The sequence below is a fragment of the Cricetulus griseus genome, chromosome 5 (assembly GCF_003668045.3).
Source record: "Cricetulus griseus strain 17A/GY chromosome 5, alternate assembly CriGri-PICRH-1.0, whole genome shotgun sequence".
Taxonomy (NCBI): Eukaryota; Metazoa; Chordata; class Mammalia; order Rodentia; family Cricetidae; genus Cricetulus; species Cricetulus griseus.
The window spans coordinates 54,653,499-54,674,925 of record NC_048598.1 but is presented as its reverse complement, the minus strand read 5'-3'; the positions used below and the strand labels follow the sequence as shown (position 1 = coordinate 54,674,925).

At 39.1% G+C, this 21,427-nt stretch overlaps 1 protein-coding gene across 2 annotated transcripts in view; it reads left to right on the top strand.

The window, feature by feature from the left end:
- The window catches only part of Kdm5b (lysine demethylase 5B), a 63,347-nt gene that overhangs the window by 7,180 nt on the left and 34,740 nt on the right, over positions 1–21,427 (top strand). For both annotated transcript variants that reach the window (XM_035445100.1, XM_027417545.2), the window contains exons 2-7: positions 8,459–8,536; positions 9,890–10,012; positions 11,313–11,483; positions 15,250–15,384; positions 18,115–18,211; positions 19,497–19,606. In XM_035445100.1, coding sequence (XP_035300991.1) covers positions 8,459–8,536; positions 9,890–10,012; positions 11,313–11,483; positions 15,250–15,384; positions 18,115–18,211; positions 19,497–19,606 — 714 coding nt within the window. The remainder of the gene's footprint in view (positions 1–8,458; positions 8,537–9,889; positions 10,013–11,312; positions 11,484–15,249; positions 15,385–18,114; positions 18,212–19,496; positions 19,607–21,427) is intronic.

Genomic DNA, 21,427 nt, shown 5'->3' with positions numbered 1-21,427 from the left:
CTTAGAGCTGGAATTTTTTTGTTTTTCTTTTCTCGAGACAGGGTTTCTCTGTGTAGCTTTGGAGCCTATCCTGGCACTCGCTCTGGAGACCAGGCTGGCCTCGAACTCACAGAGTTCTGCCTGCCTCTGCCTCCCAAGTGCTTGCATTAAAGGCGTGAGCCACCAAAGCCCAGCCTGAGCACTGGAATTTATAGATGCTGTCTATAATGTGTTTGACTTTATATGGGTCCTGAGGATTCTAGTTCTGATCTTCATGTTTGTGCAGTAAGCACTTTTACCTACTGTGCCATCTTCCCAGCCAGCCCTAGAGTTTTTTTTTAATCCGATTGCATCATGACCTTGGTTGGATAGTCTGTTTACCCCAATGTGTATACCTTCTCATCCTGCTTTAAAGGGATCCCACACTGACCTAGGGCTACTGTCTAGATTAATTAATGGATTTCAGGAGCTTAAATCTTAAAGGGTTTCCCCCCCTTTCCCATTGCTAAGCAGAGAATGGGAACAGATGTACCAAGACAAAAGTTAGTGCCAAATACATACAAATACATATCCCTCATTTTCCTATAGTGAAGAGTTTTTTTTTTTTTTTTTTTTTTTTTTTAAGTGAAACTTGGAAAAAGGCAAAATCCCAACATCAAAACTAGAATAAGAACTGGGCATAGTGGTGCATGCTTGTAATCCCAGCATTGGTTTAGAGGCAGGAGGATCAAGTTAAAGACTAGGGTTACATAATGAGTTCTAGGTTAGTTTAGTTTTGGGAATATAGTGAGACCTTGAAATCCATATAATATACCTGGGGTTGATAGTGTATTTGTAGCATTCAGGAGGCAGAGACAGAATTATGAGTTCAAGGCCAGCCTGAGTGAAATCTTGATTAAAAAACCCAAACTGGGAGTGCTAGAGTAGAGTGGGGAAGGTTAGTTAACCAAAGGAGGACTCCATCCATTGCAGCCATAGGAAAGTCATCATTCATGCTGTGGTGAGGCTTTTTAAGTGACTTGTCTGTTTTGGGGTCATCCATACTCCTGTAACCCCTTACCTACTCTCCTGTAAGCCCAAAAAATTCTGAAAGAAAACCCTCACAGAGATCCTCCTACAAGACTGAAGAATATAATCCTGTTTATTTGAGAGGGGCTCATACAATCCAAGGTGTCCATAATCCCTTTTTAGTGAGAATGACCATGAACTTCCTGATCATGCTGCCTCTTCCTCCCATACTCTGGATTATAGCTATGCATTATCGTATTCTACTTTACTCATTGTTTCCTGGGTGGATGTTTTGCCTGCATATGTGTGCATTATTGAGTGCCTAATGCCTACAATGGTCAGAGGAGGGCATTGTATCCCCTGGAACTAGAGTTACAAATGATTGTGAGCTGCCAAGGGGGTGCTTGGAATTGAACCTAGGTCTTTTGGAAGAACAGCAAGTGCTCTTAACCACTGACCATCTTTCCAGCCCCTATTTATATGTTTTTATTTATTTGTTTGTTTATTTTATTTTGTTTTTTTTTTGAGATGGGTTTCTCTTTATTGTTTCGGAGCCTGTCCTGGCACTCTGTAGACCAGGCTGGCCTCAAACTCATGCGCCGTCAATGCTGGGCTTTGTTTTTATTTTTTAAAGATGAACTTGTGTGTGTATATTTTGTTTATGTGAGCATATATATGTGGGGATTAGTGAACTTGTGTACCTGAGAGGCCAGAAGTGGGCATTAGGTGTTTGCAGGATGTCCTGCTTGATATACAGGTTCTGGGATTGGAACTCCAATTCTCATGACTGTGCATCTCATGTCTTTAACTGCTTAGCCATGCTCCAGCACCCTGCTTTATTCTTCAAACATAGTCTCACAGGTAGTTCAGGCTGACATCTTGGTTGATTCAGATGTAGGTTTTCTCAGTACCTGAATCTTTAATTTGAAGTCTGCCACATCTATAAACTGAAAAAAAATTAATTAATTTTTTTTTTTTTTTATGTGTGTGAGTCCATATAGTAGTACTAGGGATTGATTCAACCTAGGGCCTCATGCAAGCACTGTGCCAGTGAGCTACAGCCCCAGTGTATCTTCTGCCTTGTTTGCTGTCTTGTGTTTTCTTCTAAAATAACAATTAGTTAAACTTTTTCAATGAAAGAAACTAGAATTCATAATCATAAAAGCTTATAATCATGGGGTCTGGAGACTTATGGGTCTCATATTCTTGTAAAGATCCTAGTACCTATGTCAGGCAGCTCATAACTAACTGCCTGCAATGCCAGCTCCAGGGGTTCCACACCCCTGACTTCCAAGGGCACCTGAAGTCACATGCATATACACATGGTTAGAAATAATAAAAATTTTAAAGCCCTTGGAATTATGTAATCTTTTAGGATACTTCTTAATACTTCTTTTATACTTTGCTACGATACTTTTGTGTATGTATATGTTAGTCCTTTTTAAAATTTTTATTTATTTATATATTTTTTTCAAGGCAGGGTTTCTCTGTGGCTTTGGATGTTGTCCTGGAATTAGCTCCTGTAGACTAGGGTGGTCTTGAACTCACAGAGATTCCCCTGCCTCTGCCTCCTGACTGCTGGGACTAAAGGTGTTCGCTACAACCGCCAGCAGTTTCACATATCTTTGTTACAAGGACTAACTACGTAGGTTCCTCTACTCAAGTATATCCTACTTAAATGCTGTGTGCTCCTAAGGAAGAGTAGTAAAAGGGAGACCTAGACTAGTTGCACAAAGGTTCTAATCCCACAAACAGGCTCTGACATCATGCTTTAACCCACTATCAAAAACCCCACCTCTTAATATTATTGCCTTGGTTGTTAAGTTTCAGCATATGAATTCCTAGAGGACCACAGAGGAACAGACATTAAAACTCTTAACAACAGTTGGAATTATATTGAGGATCTGGGTTTATAGCTCTCAACAGAAATGCTTACCCAGGCCATTGTTTTGATTCCCAGCATAGCTTAAGACCTGGGTGGTGGTAATTAAAGGCATGCACTACCATGCCCCGCCTACTTTGTAATTTTTTTCATTGGAATACAGCTTTGTCCTTAAAAGCCACCAATGCCTGGCGGAAAGTTATTCTTACATGGTTTAATTTTTCCTTTTTGACCGTTGCAGTGGTTGTTGCCAAGTTAGTGATGGAACTAAAGAAAATGTTTACCTGCTTCTCAGTCCTCTGAGGATTTTCAGTCTTCAAGTTCTTCCTTGATTGCCTTCCCTTAGCATTACTTTTGTGCTAAGGAAAATAAGTGAGCCTTTTAATGATGCAATTCTTGTAAATTTTGTTTTGAAAGTTAAAAATTTTAAAAAGTTTTAAAAGCAAAGGAAATTAAAATAAATCCCAGAAGGAAATTTATGCAGGACTGCTTTGTAGTCTGAATTTCTGTTTTATTTATTTATTTATTTATTTATTTATTTATTTGAGACGATAGTATTTTGTATCCCTGCCAGACCTATTACTATGTACAGTCCAGGCTGGTCCCTAACAAGCAATCCTCTTCCCCAGGCTCACAAATGCTGGGATTACAGATGTTGAGCTGTACTATATCTGGCTTACTATAACTATTGTGCTTGTAATGGCAGTCGGGTAAGAGTGACTTAGGATCCACATTATTCATAGAGGGTAAACATTTTTGCCTTTTTGGTTAAATTACCTAGACTTTGTCAAATATGTCTTAGTTCTCTGTGATATAGTTGAGTATCCAGATAGGGTGTAATTTTAAAGTCAGGTGTGGTAGTGCATGCCTGTAATCCCAGCAGAGGCATGAGTCAGGCCAGCTTGGTTTGCATGTATAGAATATAGGCTTCCAGGTCAGTCAGGACTACATAGTGAGATTCTGTCTCAAAAGCAAACAAAAAAACCAAAACCAGCTAACCAAAAAAACCACAAATACTTTTTAGAGCCTTTTAATGATTTCTTATATACATATATTTCTCATCTTTTTTTTCCCGTTAAAAAAATTATTTTTGCTATTTCAAGACAGGGTTTCTCTTTGTAGCCCTGGCTACCCTGGCCTCGAACTCAGAGATTTGCCTGCCTCTGCCTTCCAAGTGCCTGGCTAAATTTTAAAAAAAAATATATATATTATATATAATATATATTATTTATCACTTGTGAAGTTAAGAGGACAACTTTTGGAGTTTTTTTTTAGTTTTAAAAAAATTTGTGGGCTGGAGAGATGACTCTGGATAAGAGCAGACTGTTCTTCTAGAGGACCTGAGTTCAATTCCCAGCTCCCACATGGCAGCTCACAACTGTCTATGAGTCTAGTTTCAGGGCATCTGACACCTTCACACATGCACAGGCAAAACACAAATGTACATGAAATAAAAATTATTAAAAAATGTGTGTGTGGCACTTACAATGTGTGTTGGTGCTGACAGAATCCAGAAGGGGAGGGTATCGGATTCCCAGGAACTATAATTATTACTTTTTTATGATTTATTTATTATGTATACAGTGTTCTGCCTGCATGAACACCAGAAGAGGGCACCAGATCTCATTACAGATGGTTGTGAGCCACCATGTGGTATCTGGGAATTGAACTCAGGACCTCCAGAAAAGCAGCCAGTGTTCTTAACTTCTGAGCCACCTTTCAAGCCCAAACTTTTTTTTTTTCTTTTTTGAGACAGGGTTTCTCTGTAGCTTTGGAACCTGTCCAGGTTGGCCTCAAGTGCCTCTGCCTCCTGAGTGCTGGGAATTAAAGGCATGCGCCACCATGCCCCACCTACTTTGTAAATTTCTTCTTTGGAGTATAGCTTTGTCCTTAAAACCTCAAAATGGAAGAACATTTATCACTTTTCTCTGATTTTCGTTGTTTTTTGGTTTTGGTCAGTAGAAAAAGAAAAAAGCCTTGAAGTGATTTCTATTAATGAAAAAATTATACTATTTTTCGATCCCTCTTATAGGCCATGTTGTCCTTTTGATGTGCCATTTTTAGAGGTTATTTTATTTGAATCTGCAGACTCAGCATAAATTATGCATATGACACTTAATTTTTTTTTTTTAATTTTATTGTGTGTGTTTGCATGTAAAAGGTTATACCAAGGTACTGATGTGGAGGTCAGAGGATAACTTTGGAGAGTCAGTGCTTTCCTTATATGGAATCCAGGAACTAAACTTAGGCAATCAAGGCTTGGGTGACAAATGCTTTTACATTCTGAGCCATCACCAGTTCACATATAAAACTCTTACAGGTTTTTGAGACCACAATCTCCTCACTCTCTTCTCAGCATTTCTTGTAGCAGAGGTTGGCCTTGAACTGATTGTCTAGCCTTTGTTTCCTGTGTGCTGGGATTTACAGGAGTGTACCATCATGCTCAGCAGGAACATGTCATTCTGAATCTTTATGTTTTAGAACAGGTCTTCAAGGAATAGCCTATCATTTTTAACTCTTTAGTGTATATATGTCTCAGACCACAAAGATAACATATTATGACTATATATTTGGGCTAGGAAGATGACTCAGCAGGTAAAGGCATTTGCTGCCTGCCAAGCTGGTGACTTGAGCGACTCGTGGGGCCCACATGGTGGAAGGAGAAATGATTCCCTAAAATTGTCTGCTGATACACACACACACACACACACACACACACACACACACACACACACACACACACACACACAAATATATTGTAGATGTGATGACTAGTCTTGTCAAACTGATAAAATCCAGAATAATCTGTGAGCTAGGACTCTGGGCATGGTGGGGGGTGTTGTCTTAGATTAGCTGTGGGAAGACCCATGGTTTTGTAGGCAGCAGGATGATTCCCTGGGGGAAATCTTGGACTGTATAAAGTGGAGAAAGTGAACTGAGTACTAGAGTGCATGCATTGATTCATTTCTCTTTGCTTGCTGACTGGATATGGTGTGACCAGATGCTTCAGGCTCCCGCTGCTTTACACATTCCTGCAGTGATGGGCTATACTCTTGAATTGTGAACCAGAATGAACCCTTTTTTCCTAAAGTGCTGTGTGTGTGTCGGGGGGGGGGGGGAATTGGGAGGAATGAGTGCCTCTCCATAAGGGGGCCAGGAAAGGACATTTGCTCTCTCCAGCTGGAGTTACAGGTGTACAGGGATTCCCAGTTTGTTATGTTGGTGCTGGGATCTAAGCTTTAATCCTCATGATTATGCTGCAAGTGCTCTTCACAGTTGAGTCATCTCCCTAGTCCCACTTAAGTATTTTATCACACTAACAGGAAGATGAACTAGACAGGAGCAAGGACTTTACCAGCTGAGCCACATCCCCAGCTTTAATACATTTCTGAGTGTGAAACTGAATTAAAGGCTGTGAGTTTCCTTGAACTAACACTCTCATAATTTGAAATAACATATTATTTAAAATATCTTGGTTTGTGTTTAAACCAGGTAAGGAAGGAAAATTATCTTTCCCTATCAAAAAGTCTGTCTTATAACATTTGTCTTTATTTGCCATGCTAAAATTTGTAATATAAAACTTGTCTTTGTAATCAAGTGTATGAGTATAAATTATTAGTGCTGAATAGTGATGTGCATCCATAATCACTATCTGTTATTATATCTTTCATTATCCTAACTGAAAAATAGTAAAACGGCATTTCCCCTTCAACTGTACCCTTATTGTTAGATATTTGTTTTCCAGTTTCTACCATATTTAGGTAACAATGTATATATAATTTGGATTTTTTTGGCGGGGGGGGGTGGGGGTGGGGTGGGGGGGGTGGGGCTTTTTGAGACAGGATTTCTCTGTGTAGCCTTGGCTGTCCTGGAATTCAATCTGTAGACCAGGCAGGCCTAAACTCACAAAGATCTACCTGCCTCTGCCTTCCAAGTGCTGGGATTAACATAAATTGTTTTTAATGGTGCTAAATTCAGCACATTGCCCATGTTAGGCAAACATTGTACCACTGAGCCACACCTCCCTCCCCTTTTTATTTTTGACACTGTTAGGGACTGAACAGTTTTCTTACTCGTTATTTCCTCAACATAGCAGTTCCTCGATGGTAGGATTTCTCTAAAAGATAGAACACTGGAGGGGAGGCAGAGACAGGTAAGATCTTTGTGAGTTTAGGCCAGCCTGGTCTACAGAGCGAGTTCCAGGACAAGCTCCAAAGCTACAGAGAAACTCTGTCAAGAATAGAGTAGACATTTTAAGAGTAGCCTTAAAAATTGGTTTAAGTATCAACTGTCCTTCTGCTGAAGAATTGATCCTGATAAAAAACATTTTATTCATAAGAAAATCCTTGAATTTGCTATATAATTGGGGGTGACCTTGAGTTTTGACTTTTTGCTTCCATCTGAATGCAGAGATTGCAAGGGTCTGCTGCTACACTTGGTTTGTGGGATGCTAGGTAGCAAACCCAGGGCCTCAGGCATGCTATCAAATAAACTACTTACCTTTGTGTGTGTGTGTGTGTGTGTGTGTATGTGTGTATGTCCATGTCCATGTGGGCAGATGTGGAGGCCAGAAGTCAGCCTTCCTCCATCATTCTTTTTTTCCTCCATCATTCTTTACCTTAAAAACAAACAAAAAACCTGTTCTTTAGTATGTATGTGTGGGTGTGGTTGCATGCATGTCACCATACGAGTGTGGAAGTCTGTTCTTTCTCTACCATGAGGTATATGAAGATAAAATTTAGAGTCTCAGACTTGGTAGTAAGTGCTTACCCACTAAGCATCTCTTCAGTCCCTCTGTCATAGCTCTTGAGATAGTCTTTTACTGAACCTGACCCTCAACATTTACACTAGTGGCCATTAAGCTCCAGGGATCTACCTTTCTCTGGTATTCCAGCTGTGGGTTTACATGTACATGCCTGCCTGTCTTCTGGGGATCTGAACTCAACTCCTCATGCCCAGCCCTCCACTCTCCCTCCTTCATTGGAGACAGAATTTCACCATGTAGCCCAGGTTGTCATGAGCTTGTGGCAGTCTTCCTGCCTCTGCTTCCAGAATGCTGGGATTGCAGGCATAATTTTTTTTCCTTCCGTATGAAAAAATTGTACAGATAGCTGGGTGGTGATGGCGCACGCTTTTAGTCCCAGCACTCGGGAGGCAGAGGCAGGCGGATCTCTGTGAGTTCAAGACCAGCCTGGTCCACAAGAGCTAGTTCCAGGACAGCCTCCAAAAACAAAAAACAAAAAAAGCAAACAAAAAATCCCATAAACATTGTACAGATAATTTGATATTATACTGTTTTTTAGAAGGATACTTATGTCAATAAGTATTTTTTACCTAAATCAGTGACTTTTCAACAGAGGGTGGGCTCAGAGCTAGGTCAGGATAGAGGGAGGTTTTTGTGTCAGATACCAGTATTTGGGGGAAAGAACTCATTACATACTTGAAATTTTCTGTTGAAAATAGGTTGAAAATTACCTCACAGTTATATTTTGTTTGACTGATAAGAGATAGTTTACATAACCTTGATTTTAATTTAAAAATAATTTTAGTGTTAAGAAATCATATCTAATAGCTTTTGTTCTCTTCTAGGATTGGCAGCCACCATTTGCCTGTGATGTTGATAAGCTTCATTTTACCCCCCGGATCCAGAGGCTAAATGAACTGGAGGTACTATTCTGTTTGCCTGTGTTCCAGAGGACTATTCTTTGATGATCAGTCTGTCACTGGTTTTACAGTCTTAGTGAAATGAGAACATCGCATATACAGTGCACAGACATACATGCAGGCATTCACATAAAATAAGAAGTTTGAAACTTTTATCTAGCCAGCCGGTGGTGGCACATGTTTCTGTCCTAACACTCGAGAACCAGAGGCAAGTGGATCTCTGTGATTCCAGGGCAGTCTGGTCTATAAAGTTGAGTTCTAGGATGGCCGGACTATTACACAAAGAAACCCTGTCTCAGGGAAAAAAAAAAAAAAATTAAATATAGGGTTGGAGAGATGGCTCAGCAGTTAAGAGTACTTGGTTGCTTTTGTAGAATATACTGGTTCAGTTCCCAGCACCCACAACTATCTGTAATAGATAGTTGTGTTCCAGGGTACCCAACACCCTCATACAGACAGATATGCAGGCAAACACACCAATGCATATAAATAAAAATATTTTAAATTAAAAAAAATTGAATCTAAATTTCATACATAAAAGAATTAAGGAAAAAAACCTTTCCTTCTGCATATGAATTGTATCCTCAGATGATAATTACTGGAATTTTAAGTTTTGGAAATAATTTACTTTAGAAAAGAATGCAGTAGCAAAGTTTTTTTCTTTAGTTTTCTTTTATGTATAAAACTTAGATTTAATTTTTTTAATTTAAATTATCAAGGCTTGTAGACAGATTTTTCTCTCTTGCCTACCAGTTCCAAAATATCTGACATGGTGAGTCAATATTAATTATAAATGCTTGGCTAATGGCTCAGGCTTGTTAATAACTAACTCTTACAACGTAAACTAATAGTGATATTTTCCTTAGACACAGGCAGTACCTACTTTTTAAATATAACTTATCAAACATCCTCGTACTTAATGATTTAGTAATAAATAAAAATTGGTTTTGTACTTAAATAGTCTTAAGGGTGAAAAGAGCACACAGTTATAGGTAGGAGCTTTAAAATAAGATACTGCCAAGTACAGAGGTATATACATGCCAGGAATGTAAGCCAATTAGGGGATGAAAAGGGTAAGATTATTTATGCCTGTGATTCAGATCAGTCTTATAGCCTGGCATTGGTAGCTCACCCCTTTAATCCCAGCACTAGGGAGGCATAGGCAGGCGGATCTCTGTGAGTTGGAGGCCAGTCTGGTCTATAAGATCTAGTTCCAGGACAACCTCCAAAACTACACAGAGAAGCCCTGTCTCGAAAAACCAAGAAAAAAGAAATCAGTTTTATGCCACGGGGGGGTGGGGGGGGGGAGGGAAATAGGTGAGATTAAATTTTTTTTTTCTTTTTTTTGACTTTTAGGCTCAAACACGTGTAAAGTTGAATTTTCTGGACCAGATTGCAAAGTATTGGGAGCTACAGGGAAGTACTCTGAAGATTCCCCATGTAGAGCGGAAGATCTTAGACTTGTTCCAGCTTAATAAGGTAAGTGCAGACAACTGTCATAAGTCATTTTATTCAGGTTTTTGGTTTTTTGGACAGCCTTATGAAGGAAGCTGCTTGTTTGAAATAGGCAAATGAGATTTCTTTTCTTTTTTTTTCTTTCTTTTTTTTTTTTTTTTTGTTAAGCATCAGAACTCTACCTGTGTAGTCTATAAGCCTTTTTTGTTACAATCTGTTTTTCCTTGAAACATCTCAATGCTGCAAAGGGTCCTTCCCATTTTTTCTAGGTTGCATTTCTTTCTGCCAGACATGATGGCAGACTTGCTGTCTTTTTTTAAAAATACAGATTTTAGGGCCTGGAGAGATGGCTCACAGGTTAAGAGCACCATACTGCTCTTCCAGAGGTCCTGAGTTCAATTCCCAGCAACCACATGGTGGCTTACAACCATCTGTCATGAGATCTGGTGCCCTCTTCTGGTGTGCAGATATGTATAGAAACAGAATGTTGTATACATAATAAATAAATAAAATTTTTTAAAAAAATACAGATTTTAGCTGGGTAGTGTTGGTGCACACCTTTTATCCAAGCACTTGGGAGGCAGAGACAGGCAGATCTCTGAGTTGGAGATCAGCCTTGTCTACAAGAGCTAGTTCCAGGACAGCCTCCAAAGCCACAGAGAAACCCTGTCTTACCCCTCCCCCCCCATACAGATGGGTGAGAAAGTAGAACCAAATATTGGTGGCGGCGGCGTGCTTTTCCTTTGTTAACCTTATTCTTTGGGGCAGTGAGAAAAGTAGTTTGAGAGTGAAGTATGTGTGCAGCACACTGTCAAAAGAGCTCTTAGGACTGGAGAGATGGCTGCTCTTCCAGAGGACCTGAGTTCAGTTTCCTGCAATCACACAGTGACTCACAACCATTTGTAATGAGATCTGGTGCCCTCTTCTGGAGTGCAGGCATATATCTAGGCTGAACACTGTATACATACAACATTAATAGCTGGTAGTTTTTTTTTTTTTTTTTCTTTTGACCTTGGAAGTGAAAAACATACAAAGAAAACAAATCAGCAACAACAAACATTATAGCTGAGAATTTTGTTCTTAGAACCATACCTAAGGCTGGGTGGTGGTGGCACATGTACTTGGGAGGCAGAGACAGATGGATGGATCTCAGTGAGTCTGAGGCCAGCCTGGTCTACAGGGCAAGTTCCAGGATAGGCTGCAAAGCTACAGAGAAAACCTGTTTTGTTTTTGTTTTTGCTTTTGTTTTTTTAATCATAACTAGGTGTTGGAGGTAATTTCTCTAATATTCCTTTTTTTCTAATATTTCTTTTGCTGTTAACAGTTAGTTGCAGAAGAAGGTGGTTTTGCAGTTGTTTGCAAGGATAGAAAATGGACCAAAATTGCCACCAAGATGGGTTTTGCTCCTGGGAAAGCTGTGGGATCACACATCAGGGGACATTATGAACGAATCCTCAATCCATACAACTTATTCCTCTCCGGAGACAGTTTGAGGGTAAGTGTTAGAGGAAGCCTTGATCTCAATTTATTTAACTGCTTATTTGTTGGGTACATTGTCTTTGGGGGGGAACCAGACAGTCTTAATCATTCAGAAAACATTGTTTAATGATTTCTTTTTGAGAAAGAATTCCAGTACTTTGGTTTGAGGAACAATTAAAGGATTGTGTTAGAATTAATAAGATTGTCAAAATCTGTATTTACTTCACTATAGGACCTGATTATTATGTGCTTTTTTTTTTTTTTTCTTTCTCGAGACAGCATTTCTCTGTGGCTTTTTAAAAAAATGATGTACACTGTTTAGTGTGTACATAATGTAATAATGTACACAAATAATAATAATGTAATGATTTACACTATTTACGTGATCCCTTTTGTCACGTAAAGTGTAACCTGTGATTTAAGTGGCCTAATTGTTGCTGACTGGGATTTCCAGGGAGGGTATCAGATAGACTGTTTAATAAAGGAGAGAGGACTTAATGCTGAAGGCACTTTATTCTCTCCGCAGTTCCTGTCTGCATGCCTCTTCAATTTCAAGGAACTGCTACAAAACCATCTCACATATTTCAAGGCTCTGGTAGAAAGGAGTATCTTAATCCATTTACATTGTTTGAGATACTCTAAATACTAGAACAGTAAATCCTGTAACTGGAAGTGTTTCTGTGCTTTGGAAAGATTGATAACAGTTTCTGATCCTCTTTCCTGCCTCTGCCTCCTGAGTGCTGAGATGACAGGCTTGTGCCATTATAACCAGCTTTTTTCAGTGCCAGAGATTAAAGTCAGGGCCCTATGCATAGCAGACAAGCACTCTACCAACTGCGCTATATCCTCAACCGTTTTAAAAAACTTTCTACAAGGAATACGTATTAGTTTCTAGAATATAATATATAGTATATACTATATTCTATATAGTATATAGTAGGTCAAAACAAATATTTGAGTTACATATGTAATGTTTATGAAATCTATATCTGAAAATCCCTACCCTTTGTTTGCTTAATCCTATTACATAAGTTCAGGCTTTTATAAAATCTCAATATTTTCTTGCCTCAACTTCTGGTGTGCTATGATTACAAAAACAGCAGCTTTCAAGTGTTTTTTGTAAAACTACAAGGCAGTTACTGACAAGTTTCTAAAATGCTGCAACTTATAAATTAGGTAAGATTTTTTTTTCTCTTACTGTAACCTCCACACATAGAAGAATTCAAAAATAGAAAAGCTATTCTATACGGGGCAACTAGTTATAAAATGTAACTATAAGACAGAGGCCACAGAGGTCTAGTACATGGTCCATGACTATTGTCTCAGCACTTGGGAGGTTGAGGTCAAGGGCAGTCCTGGATGCATACTGTGATGGTTAATGCATTGTCAGTTTGACAGGGTTTATCAATCATCACCTGGAAGACAAACATCTGGGCATTCTGTAAGGGGTTTTCTAGATTTGGTTATTTAAGGTGGGAAGAATCACACTAAATGTAGTAGCACTATCCCATGCACTGGGGCTACCAGGATGCTTCTTGACTGCAGACACATTGGGACCAAATGCTGCATGCTTTTGACATGCTTCCTTTTCAAAATGGACTATAAACTCAAATTTGCCTGAGTTGCTTCTGTTTGGTATTTTGCTGAAGCAATAATAACTTACTGCAAGACGTTGTCTCAAAATGAATTATATCATCCATGCCTCAATAAACATTAACATACAGTTTTGAAGGGGGAGAGGGATTGGTTATACAGTGAATTCAAGGTCTAACGTAGACTACATGAGACACAGCCTCAAAGGCCAAAAAAGAAAAGAATACTGGCAGCCAGATGGTGGTGGCACACACCTTTAATTCCAGCACTTGGAAGGCAGAGGCAGGTGGATCTCTGAGTTTGAGACCAGCCTGGTCTACAAGAGCTAGTTCCAGAACAGCCTCCAAAGCCACAGAGAAGCCCTGTCTCAAAAAACCCAAAAAGAAAAAAAATAGGAAAGTGTACTGGCATAATGGAACACAGCCTTACTCTTGCATCATGTTCTCTAAAAGCCCTGGAGGATGTTGACTGTCTCTATGGAATGAGGTGATTATGATATAATGATACCAGCCTCTTGTAAATTCTACTTTTCAAGAAGAGGTAAAGTCTGTGTTAGTTACAAAACCAATGTGCTAAGTTTGTGTCTTGAGTTATCTTTGGAACAAAAGATAAAATTCTTAATATATTTTAAAAATTTACTAGGCTTGATTTTTGCCAAGTGTGTCTAAGGTCCTTATAGAAACATGAATGTAGATGATGGAACCATTACTACTAGTGAGAAATAGAGGCTAAATAGGTAATAGTATGTGTGAACAGGTCATTAATATTTCCCTATTCTTATACAATTTTAACCTCAAGTAAAACCACATAAATTTTGTTTCAGAAAATTCATAGAGTGGGTAAAGGTATATATAAACTGAATTTTTTCTTTTTTGAAAACAAGGTCTCATGTATCCTTAGCAAACTTCCAATTAATGGTGTAGCCAACTCTGGCCTTGAACCTTCTGATCCTTGTGCCTCAACCTCCTGAGTACTAGCATTATAAGTGTGTCCAGTTCCTGGGTTGCTAGGGATCTAACCCAGGGCCTCATATATGCTAGACAAGCGCTCTGCCAACTGAGCTACATCCTCAGCCCCACCCTAACTCCTGCCCCCCCCCAACAGGATTATTGAGCTTCATTCCCAGGTAATAGTATATTTCATGTATCCCTTGCCACATATAAATGATGTAGCATACCCCAGATGTATTCAGATAATTGCATTTTGGAACCTGCTTTTTAAAATGCTTCTCATGGGGCTAGAGTGGTGGATCAGTGATTGAGAGCACTTGCTGCTCTTGCAGAGGACTTGGGTTTATTTCCTAGCACCCACATGGTAGCTCACAGCCATCTGTAAGTCATCTGTAAGTCCAGTTACAGGGAATTGGATGCCTTTTTCTGGCCTCCTCAGACATTAGGCATGTACACAGTACACATGTATACATGTAGACAAAATGGTTATGCAACACATACAATTTCTCTAAAAATTCTTCTCATGATCTTTGTTGTCCTTTGTGAAAAAGAAGACATACTTGAGAAATTCATATTAGCTTCAGTAATAATAATTTGTGTTATGTTTTGTCATTAAATATCTTTCTGTCAGGTCAGGACAAAACTAAAAAAATGAAAGCAAAAAGAAACTTCTGATCAGAACTGAATCACTTTTTTGTCACTGTGACTGAACACCTAATAATAAGGAAATTAAGGGAGGAAGGATTTATTTGGGCCACAGTTTGAGAGGGTGCAGGCAGTGCATCATGGCTGGGAAGGAGGCATGGTAGAGTTATGGCAATGAGATGGTATGGTTGGGACTCATATATGGTGGAGCAGGAAGCAGAGGGCCTAGAGTTCATAAGGTTGACCCCTCATGACCAACATTTTCTCCAGAAAGACTCCAACTACTAAAGGCCGTACAACCTCCCAAAATAGTGCCATCAGTCGGGGGACCAAGTATTACAAACATAGGAGCCCATGGGGACATTTTTGCAACTATCATTTTTTAAGAACCATATTTCACCATCACTTAGGGAGACACATCCAGGTGGATCTATGTTCTGCAAAGTGAGTTTCAGAACAGCCAGGTCTATTACACAGAGAAACCCTGTCTTGAATCCCCCCCCCAAAAAATGTGTTGTTAACTATATATAAAAATAATCATAAAAAATAATTATAGTGGAAGAAAATTCATTGGTACAACTGTTTAATTTGTAGTGTCTTCAAAAGCCTAACCTGACCTCAGATACAAAGGACAAGGAATACAAACCCCATGATATTCTCCAGAGGCAGTCTGTACAGCCCTCAGAAACCTGTCCTCCAGCTCGCCGAGCAAAGCGCATGAGAGCAGAGGTAAGTACTTGCCGGGATTGATTAGAGTTTCTTGAGTTTAGTGCTAATGGCTATTCATCACAGACTTTCTCTAATCTGTAAGTAAGTGCTTTGTAGTTTTGAGCCTTGGTAATCTCATAAAGGGATACTTTTACACCAGCGATGGGGATGGTGTTGTCCACAAGGACAAGTAATAGAAGAACTCATTCTGTGTTGCCTGGAAAGCTGTTTAGCTATTACTAGTCAAAACCAAACAAACAATTGGGAGGAATATGTGAAGACAGGGACTTTGTTCATAGTAAGTGTGGAATCAGGAAGACATCTATGCTAAGAAGAGGGAAGAATGAAGGAAGAATTGGGAAGTATGAAGGAAGAACTAGTGTTAAGTGAATGCAATGTAAGGGCCATGAGCAAAGACTGCTAAGATGATTTTTTCCTGTGTTCAGAAAGGAAGAATATTCTACTTACTTTGTTCCCATAGAGAGGTCTAAGGACTTTGGATTTCTGTTTAGCTACTTGATTGGCTGTGAATTTTAAGAAACAACTCACTGCTGAGGAGCTGCAAGGCAGTATCATGCTTCTGAATCAATCCCAGATTTTTTTTTTTTTTTTTTTTTGGTTTTTCGAGACAGGGTTTCTCTGTGGCTTTGGAGGCTGTCCTGGAACTAGCTCTTGTGGACCAGGCTGGTCTTGAACTCACAGAGATCCGCCTGCCTCTGCCTCCCGAGTGCTGGGATTAAAGGCGTGCGCCACCAACGCCCAGCAATCTTCCAGGTGTTTAATAACCACTGGCAAATAATGTTTTTTCACATGTAGAATTTAGAGAATCCATATTTCTCAGTAAAATGAGTCAGAATAGGAAGTTATTATTTAAAACCCATATGTAGGGCATTCCCTGGTGCTGTGGATGCCTGGGTCTACCTTGATGATAGCAAATGTAATGATAATGCCTACAGAAGAAATTCTTATATCTTTGGTTGTGAGCCTAGCCTTTAATGGCTGAGCCATGTCTCTAGCCCCAGAAGAAATTCTTTTATCTGTGAACAAGGGGAAAGTGTTAAGTAGTTCTACAAACACTTCAGTTACAGACTACAAAGTGATTTTTTATTTATTTTACCAATAATCATATTCTTTTTATTTATTTTTTTCTTTTCTTTTTTTGTTTTTCAAGACAGGGTTTCTCTGTGTCTTTGGAGGCTGTTCTGGCACTAGCTCTTGTAGACCAGGCTGCTATCAACTCCCCGAGATCCGCCTGCCTCTGCCTCCCGAGTGCTGGGACTAAAGGCGTGCGCCACCAATGCCTGGCTTCCAATAATAATATTCTAAGGACCAGTAGAACTGAGATTGAGTTATATATTCTTACTGTAGGTTTTATTTTATTTATTATTATGTATATAACATTCTGCTTCCATGTATATCTGCACACCAGAAAAGGGCACCAGATCTCATTACAGATGGTTGTGAGCCACCATGTGGTTGCTGGGAATTGAACTCAGGACCTTAAGCCAGTGCTCTTAACCTCTGAGCCATCTCTCCAGCCTGAAAAAGTAGGATTTTTTTTTAACAGTTAATGGTGTTAGAGGTAAAACTTTTTGAGATTTAAAATTTTTATTTTTGTGTATGAGTATTTTGCTTCAGTGTATGTCTGTGTGCCATGTGAGTACAGTGACCATGGAGGTCAGAAGAGTGTCAGATCCCCTGGGGCTGGAGTTAAAGATGGTTGTTAGCTGTCATGTTGATGCTGGGAATCAAACCCAGCTTCTCAGAAAGAGCAGCTAATATATCTCTTCAGCCTGGGAGGTATAATTTATAGCACTGATTCATTAAAATAACTGAAGCACTGGGTGGTTGTGAGTCTGCTGCAGCACATGCCTTTAATGCTAGTATTCTTGTGGCAGGGCCTGAGGCCAGCCTGGTCTACAGAGCAAGTTCCAGAATAGCCAGGGCTACACGGAAAAACCAAAATGATGATGTTGATGATGAGGCTAGGAAGGTGGGCCCACTGGTTAAGTTTATACTTGTCTTGCAGAGAACCTGATGTTGATACCTAGCACCCACATCAAGCAACTCACAGCCCACCTGTATCTCCAGCTCCAGGGAGATCTGATGACCTCTTCTAGTCTCTCTCTCTCTCTCTCTCTCTCTCTCTCTCTCACACACACACACACACACACACACACACACACACACACACACACACACAGATGCATATGTACATTCTGCCACACACACATAAATAAAACTATAATCTTTGTTTAAAAAAAAAAATCCAGGTGTGATGGTGCACACCTTAAGCTCAGCACTAAGGAGGCAGAGGCAAGCAGATCTGTGAATTTGAGCCCTTCATGGTCTACATAGCAAAGCCCAGGCTAGCCAGTGACACTCTTGTCCTTAAAAGAAAAAAAAAAGCTAAGATTCCACAAATACTGTTCAACCTTTGAAGAGGAGGTTGGCATTATTTTTAGATGTTAATGAAATTGTGATGTTTTTATAATTCAGGTGTAGTAATGATTAAAGCAAAGTTTCTTGAGGCAAATAAGGCCTTGTTATGTCTGTTTTGAGTAGTAATACAGCTCTTAATTTGATACTATTTTTTTTCCCTAAAATCTGTATTACTGGAAAATACTATTGTAGTTTGTGTGTAAAAGTAATTTCAAGAATGTTATTTCCTAAGAGGAGAAAAAAAGTATGTTTTGAATTACTAAGTACTAACAGATAAAAGAAAATATTCATACATATGATATTTTTTAGGCCATGAATATTAAAATAGAACCAGAAGAGGCAACAGAAACCAGAACACATAATTTGAGACGCCGAATGGGTTGTCCAACTCCAAAATGTGAAAATGGTAAGAAAGGTTATCCATGAATAAGATGATGATAGCAATTATTTCTTTGGTCATTGGTTGGATTTTATAAATAAAATCTTAATATATTGTTGTCGTCTTTATTCTCACAGTTAACAGGCTGGTAGGAAAAATATTTATATTTGGAATATAGGTGAATTTCTCAGTTGCATCTAGCTGCTGCTTTGAAATTTAGTTCAATAAATGACAATTTGAGAAGTATAGGTTCCTGTTTATTTCAAGCCAAGCAGGGACCTTATCTAGTTTGAAGTTCAAATGATAATCCTTGCATATCTGTCGTTTGATAGGAGCTATTGAGACAGGTGCCAGTTTTCCTGCTTTCTTCCTCTCATTCTTTCTTCCCTTCTCTCTTGCACTCCCCCCTCTTTGCTTTTTTATTATGACAAGGTCTTCCTGTGTATTCTTGCCTGGCCTCAGACTTTTTAGCCATGACCCTTCCTGTTTCTGTCTCCTAAGTGCTGGTATTATGGGAATGTGCCACCACCCCTGGCTAGAGGTAAATTTGTAGTTCACATAGGATTAAGTACTACATATGTACACCTGGGCATTTACAAATGCAGTACTAAAATGAGCTCTTTATAGACATTAATATGTTAGTGAAAAGGCAACAGAATCTAGTGGGAAGTAAACAGCTATGAATCTGAGTCCTGGCTCAACCTGTAACTAGTTGTGTGACTATAGAGATAATTCATTAACCATCTTTGAGATGGGTTTGTTGTGAATGAATCACTTGATAGTTGAATAAATGATAACTCAGTTTTAGCCAAAATTACCAGGTTTTGGAACCAGGAAATCATCTAAAGAGACAATGTATAATGTAGTTGGTGAATTCTTGATATCCCTGTCATGAGAAAGAGAGACATGTCTAGTTCTTGTTAATTTTTCTTTGAGACATAGTCTCAATATATAGCTCTGACTGACCTGGAACTCTGAGGTCATTCTTTCTCTGCCTCCTGGGTGTTGGGATTAAAGGTATGTGCTACCATGCCCTGCATATGTCTTATTCTTAAAGAACATTCCTATTTTGAAGGCACACACATCATTTATTTATAATAGAACTCACATGCTAAGATTTAATTGAGGTCAGTTTATATTTTATCATAATCAGTATTGAGCTCTTGTATGTAGAACACTAGGTGTTACTAAAATGAAGACATTCAATTACATTTGTGTATAGTTTATGTTGGGAGAGGAAGAAGAGATGAGGTGAGATAGGAAGGAGATAAACATAGTACATATAGAACTAACTTTGGATTGCCTTCTGTAGAGAAAGAAATGAAAATTAACATCAAGCAAGAACCAATTGAGAAGAAAGACTGCATGTTAGAAACTGAGAGGGAAAAGCCTAAGAGCCGATCTAAAAAAACCACCAATGCTGTGAGTTGACCCCCATTTTCTTCTTTTCCTCCTTTGATTGCTTACTTTTTTTTTTTTCTTCTTGAAACAAGATCTCTCCATATTCAAGGTGGCCTTAGATTTGTAATTCTGTTCCAGCCTCCTGAGTAGCTGGGATTATAGAAGTCCACCCTTACTCCCCGCTCCCCCTTCCTTTCTCACTCATGGGGGTGATTAGATGAGGGAAATTTTTTTTTATGGAACTGAGGCCTTGTATATACTAAACAAGTACTCTATCACTGAACTTCATCCCTAGCCCATTCCCCTGCCTATAAGTGTATACTTATGAAAAATCCCTTTACCTATAATTGTATGCTTATGTGAATTTCTTATTATCAGCAAAGGAAAGATATTTTAATGTCTGTTTTTTTTTTTTTTGTTTGTTTGTTTGTTTGTTTTTGGAGACAGGGTTTCTCTGTGTAGCTTTGGAGGCTGTCCTGGAACTCACTTTGTATACCAGGCTAGCATCATACTCGTAGAGATTTGCCTGCCTCTACCTCCCGAGTTCTGGGATTAAAGGCATTCAGTACCACCACCTGACTGTTTAATCAATTTATAAGTAAGGAAATACCTGATTCTAGTGAGCAACAGGAGTTACGGTTTTTCTGGAATTTGTTCAATTTGTACTGGATAGTAATGAAGTGCATTGAAGTATTTACAAAACATTAGCCTACGCAGAAGAGCTGAAGTGTAGACCAACTAGCAAGGAGGAAAAAGGAATGAGGAGGCAAGGATGCATCCTAAAGGAAAGGATGCCTCAGGCATGGGGCTTTGGTAGAGTGAAAGCTGGATGATTTAGCACTCAGTTGGATCATTGGTTGAAAGTGGTGCTTATGCTAGATGTGCTGGCTCATGCCTAGTACTCAGGGGGATTGCTGAGAGTTCAAACCCTAGCATGGGTTACAGAGTTGAGAGTTTGTCTCAGAAAGCCAAAAACAAACAAAAACCCCCAAAACCAAAAAAAAAACAACAACATAATTTTCCCCTTGTGATATTAGAACGTATCAGCTTGACCTCCCTTGTGAGATCCTGACAGTAGTGTCTTTAAATTGGAAGTGATCTCAATGTTCCTTTCCCACCATACATACCAGAAAATACAGTAAGAAAATGTGCAGAGTCCAGATTTTTTTCCCTTTAATTGTAAACAGACTTAACAAGTTAGCATTCCTATTGTTAGTGGACTACTCAGCTTTCTGTTAGTAGGTTAGATGCTGGGAAGGAGCTGCCATAAAAATATCATAGAATCTGTAGCTTAAATAACAATTATTATTATTACTTTTAAGTTTAGCAGGATGTAAACTCAAGTCATTGGCTTCTGAAGCCACAATGTCTTCTACTGATTGGATGTGTGTGTATGTGACAGTTCAGCCCCTATGTAGCTAATAAATAACCATGCTTTATCATAGTTATTTGGGGAATTTTTTTCTCTCTGTCTTTTAGGGGGTCTGAGGAGGCTCATGTAACTGACATTGGTCTTGAACTCATGATCCCCCACTGCCTCCTGCCTCTGACTTCATGTACTAGGAATACAGGTTTGCATTACCAGCAGGAGGCACTCATTTCAACTCTAGAATTGAATTCCAAGTGGTAGGATTTTGGTTTTTGTTTGTCCATTTGAGTCAGGGTTTCTCTGTGTAGCCCTGGCTGTCCTGGATCTCTTTCTCAATCTGTACGTAATAGACCAGGGTGTCCTTACCTCATATATACCTTCCTCTGTTGCTTTGTTTTTTTAAACTTACTCCTCTGTGATGAGATCTCTCTGAAGCTCAGGCTAGTATTAAAATCCTAGGTCTCCTGTAGTAG